This window comes from Plectropomus leopardus, chromosome 8 (assembly GCF_026936395.1).
Source record: "Plectropomus leopardus strain MGB_pleo_1.0 chromosome 8, ASM2693639v1, whole genome shotgun sequence".
In the NCBI taxonomy this organism is placed as follows: domain Eukaryota; kingdom Metazoa; phylum Chordata; class Actinopteri; order Perciformes; family Serranidae; genus Plectropomus; species Plectropomus leopardus.
In genome coordinates, this window is record NC_142183.1 from 20,183,086 (window position 1) to 20,187,357 (window position 4,272).

Genomic DNA, 4,272 nt, shown 5'->3' on the forward strand with positions numbered 1-4,272 from the left:
AAAATATTGAACGCTGTGCTGCTCTCCTGGTCAGGGTTCTCTAACTCTACTAAAGTGAATTCGATAAAGTTTGACACAAGACAACACCGACTTATACATTGAGCTAAACTGTAACCCACCCTTGGCTGACTCAGAAATAAGAGCTGTGTCCATCACTTACTGATAAGTAGCAAACTGTGGCACATGCTGATGACGGCAAAAAAATGTTTTGCCGTAAATAATGTAATCATAAAGACTCCTAAAGAGTAGGAGCAAAACGCTGGAATCAAAAATATAACAATTTGACAATTTCATTCACAACTACACCGTGCAGGAATAATGTTCGTATTTTCTCCATTCGAAACGGGATTTAAATAAATAGCGCATTGGTTGCACTTAAGTCACATTTTTTAGCTTTATGAAAAAAAGAACTGAACTAAATGTTGAGATGTTTTATTAAGGAATCTCGTTTGAAATTAATTATTATGATACAGGATTTGAGGCAAAATCAATTAAAAGAGTACTGACACCTATGTGATAACAAGGACGTTTAAAACAAAAAAGAAATGTTTCAAAGTTAGACTCCAAGGAAAGACCCCGATGGTTTGGAAAAGAACATCAGGCAAACCATTGTAATCACTTGCACGCACAATTTAAAAAGTAAACAATGACTAAACAAATGTAAATTTCCTTCTATTATGCAAACGCTCTGCTTCAATCACGTTATCACTTTTGTATTTCGAAGACAAAACACAGACTGCAGTAAGAAAGCCTGAAGAAGGATTCAGTAGAAAAAGCCAAACGTATTGTAACCACCATCAAAGTACTTTAAATGGTTCCTACCTCTACAGACGGCTCTAAATCTTCAAACGGGTCAACAAAGTCTGATGGACTTTTCCTCAGAGTCTGGTCAGCAGGCAGTGTGTTGTCATTGTAAGAGGACACAAACTTAAAGTCACTGGTTCTTGAACCTGTTGTCAGGTACGCGTCATAATTGTAAGTGCTGCGTAAAGTTCCTGTGCCGTCAACATCTGCGTAATTAGGAGGGAGATAAGCGCTGGGGATGGCAACTGCTCCATCAAACAACAGTCTGGGCTTTCTCCTGCGACAAAACCTCACACCCAGGATGATGATAATGAAGGTCAGGAAAAACGTCGACACTGACACCAGCGCGATGATCAGATAAGAGGTCAGTTTGGAGTTCTTCTCATCATAAGAAATATCCTTCAGTTCTGGCACCTCAGCCAAGTTATCAGAAATAAGTAAATACATGGAACAGGTGGCAGACAGAGAGGGCTGTCCGTTATCTTTCACTGACACAATAAGGTTCTGTTTCATGCTGTCAGACTCGGAAATGTCCCGCTGTGTCCTGATCTCTCCGCTGTGGACACCAATAGTGAAAAGCCCCGGATCAGTGGATTTCACTATATGATAGGACAGCCAGGCGTTCTGTCCGGAGTCCGCGTCCACCGCTATCACTTTGGACACCAGAGAGCCTCCGTGTGCAGCTTTGGGGACCAGCTCGGTCATGAACGAGTTGCCCTCCGGGGCGGGGTACAGTATCTGAGGAGAGTTGTCATTCACATCCGATATGAACACACTCACAGTCACGTTGCTGCTGAGCGGAGGAGAACCGTTGTCTCTGGCCATAACGTGCACTTTAAAACTCCTGAACTGTTCATAATCAAACGACCTCACAGCGTGGATCACCCCCGTGTCTCCGTTCATAGACAAATAGGAGGACACCGGGGCACCGTTCACCTCACCGGATAACAGAGAATAAATCACTGTACCGTTTTGTCTCCAGTCGGGGTCTCGAGCACTAACGGAGCATAAAGTGGAGCCAGGTTTGTTATTTTCACTCACATATGCGCTGTACGACTGTTCCTCAAACACAGGTGGGTTGTCGTTGATGTCTGCTACAGATAACTGAACAGTTTTAGAGGAGGACAGAGGCGGAGAGCCCTCGTCAGTGGCAGTGATTGTAATGTTGTAATCAGACACTACTTCACGGTCCAGTTGTCCTGTGCTCACCAGAGAATAATAGTTTTTAATAGAAGGAACCAACTTAAAAGGGACGTTTTGCTGAATGGAGCAGCGGACCTGTCTGTTATTCTCAGAGTCTCTATCCTGCACGTTAATGATGCCCACCTCTGTACCAGGTGACACATTCTCAGGTATGGGATTAGTCAGTGATTTCAGATATATTACTGGAGCATTATCATTCATATCAGTCACATCTATTATGACTTTAGCATACGAGGTTAACCCTAAACCATCTTTGGCTTCAACTCTCATTTCAAAAGAGCTGCTTTCCTCAAAATCAATCACTCCAGTTACTTTGATTTCTCCAGTTTTACGATCAATAGAAAATACATTTACATCGTCGTCAGACACGTGGCTTAAGTCATATGTCACATCTCCATTCACTCCTTCATCTGCGTCAGTAGCACTAACAGTGATCACTTTAGTATCTGGAGGAGAGTTTTCAGGCAGACTGGCTTTATAAACGGCCTGGCTAAACACTGGGGCGTTATCATTAGCATCCAGCACAGTGACGTGTATGACTACAGTACCTGATCTCTGAGGAGAGCCACCATCTAAAGCTGTGAGAAGCAAATTAATCTCCTTTCGCTTTTCTCGGTCAAGTTTATTCTCTAGCACGAGTTCAACCTTATTGCTGTCAACAGCGAGAATGAAGTTGTCATTCTTTTGTAGGCTGTACCTTTGAACAGCATTTTGACCTATATCTGCGTCATGGGCCTCCTCGATAGAGAAGCGGTTACCCTTTTCAGCTGACTCGCTTATTTCCATTTCAATCAATTGCTTTTTGAATTTCGGTGAGTTATCGTTTACATCTTGAACATGAAGAGTTACACGATGAAGCTCCAGAGGATTTTCTAATACCAGATCTACTTTCACAACACACGAGGGTTTCTTGCCACAAAGGCTTTCTCTGTCCATTCTCTCCGATGTGACCAAATCTCCAGTATTCAGATTAATATCACAGTACCGCTTCCGAGTCCCCTCAAAATCAACACGGGCCTTTCGGGAAGACAATGTCCTCAGATCAAGACCGAGGTCTTTGGCTATATTTCCAATAACAGACTCGCGTTTCATCTCCTCTGGGACAGAATAACTCAGGTCTCCATTAACAAGGTGCAGCGTTACAAAGAAGAAAGAAAAGCAGAAGATCGGGCGAAGCAATGAAAATCCTTTGTCTCCCATTCTCGGGGTAAAAAAAATACATCCACGGCTTATGCAAAGTACTGTACACAACAACAAAAAGTCGAATTCTAAGACAGAGTCAATAATCTAACATTTTACATCAACGAGCACGACGAAAATCAGTCGGGGAATAATGGCATTCTCCTGAAAAAATACAACCGATTTTAATGCAGTAACAGTGGGTGGAGATGTCGGTGCTACTTGTATGCTAGCCTACAGCGGCACCATGAGTCGCTTTTCGCTCTTTGCACCTGCATGCAATATTCTCGATAAAGTCTACACCTTTCTCATCTTCACCCATCAACACGAATGGTACGCCACGTCTACAACATAAACGCGACAATGTATGTGTAATGTTGAAAAAAAGGTTTAAGTTGCTGAAAAAGTAAAATTAAAAGTTGTTCCTATATAAAGCATAATTTATTTGCGCTTTTCAGTACCATGGACAAGCAACAGCTTCTCCTTAATCAATAAAGACATTAAGTATTGTTCATATCACTATACAACAATGTCAGCACACAAGGTGTTATTTGGTTAATAGCTTCATGATCCTTTTAGGGTCATGTAAGTATGATTTCATACATACATATGTATGAAATCAAATCACCAACTTAATGTGAAAAAAAAAAGATTTATCAGTTATCACTTCTTAGGAAGACATATTTAGAATCAGATGCAACACTTGTATGCTTATAAATATAGCTTATATAGCTTATTTTGTGACACAAAATAGGCCATTGTTTCTGAATACACCATTGAATGGACAATCAAATAGTAGTAGTAGTAGTGATAGCAGCAGCGGTTGTGGTAGTAGTAGTAGCAGTAGTCAAAGTGGTTAAGAAGCAGTATCAAAGAAATTTATAAAGAAAAAAAAGTTTCCAGTTTCACTAGTTGTTTCAGTACCATGGACAGAGACAAAAGGATGCTCAACATTGCATGGGAGGGCTGCCTCTAGAAAAACACAAGACTTTTACTTCTGATTCATTATTTTATCTCCAGTCAGGTTTCCAAACAAGCAGTCATAGAATGCTAGGTGTCCACAGATTTGTAATTATTATCAATATT

General features: G+C 41.1%; 1 protein-coding gene across 1 annotated transcript; it reads right to left on the bottom strand.

Annotated features, from left to right (window-relative positions):
- Positions 1-526: 526 nt before the first annotated feature.
- Positions 527-3,327, bottom strand: LOC148188925 (protocadherin gamma-A4-like). The gene has a single exon (XM_088080646.1). It carries the CDS (start codon positions 3,205-3,207, stop codon positions 808-810), a length of 2,400 nt encoding a protein of 799 aa, XP_087936772.1. The 5' UTR covers positions 3,208-3,327; the 3' UTR covers positions 527-807.
- Between the last annotated feature and the right edge of the window lie 945 nt (positions 3,328-4,272).

What these genes read in the sequence shown, in the direction of transcription:
- LOC148188925 (XM_088080646.1), bottom strand. Translation starts at nt 3,207, where the DNA reads ATGGGAGACAAAGGATTTTCATTGCTTCGCCCGATCTTCTGCTTTTCT.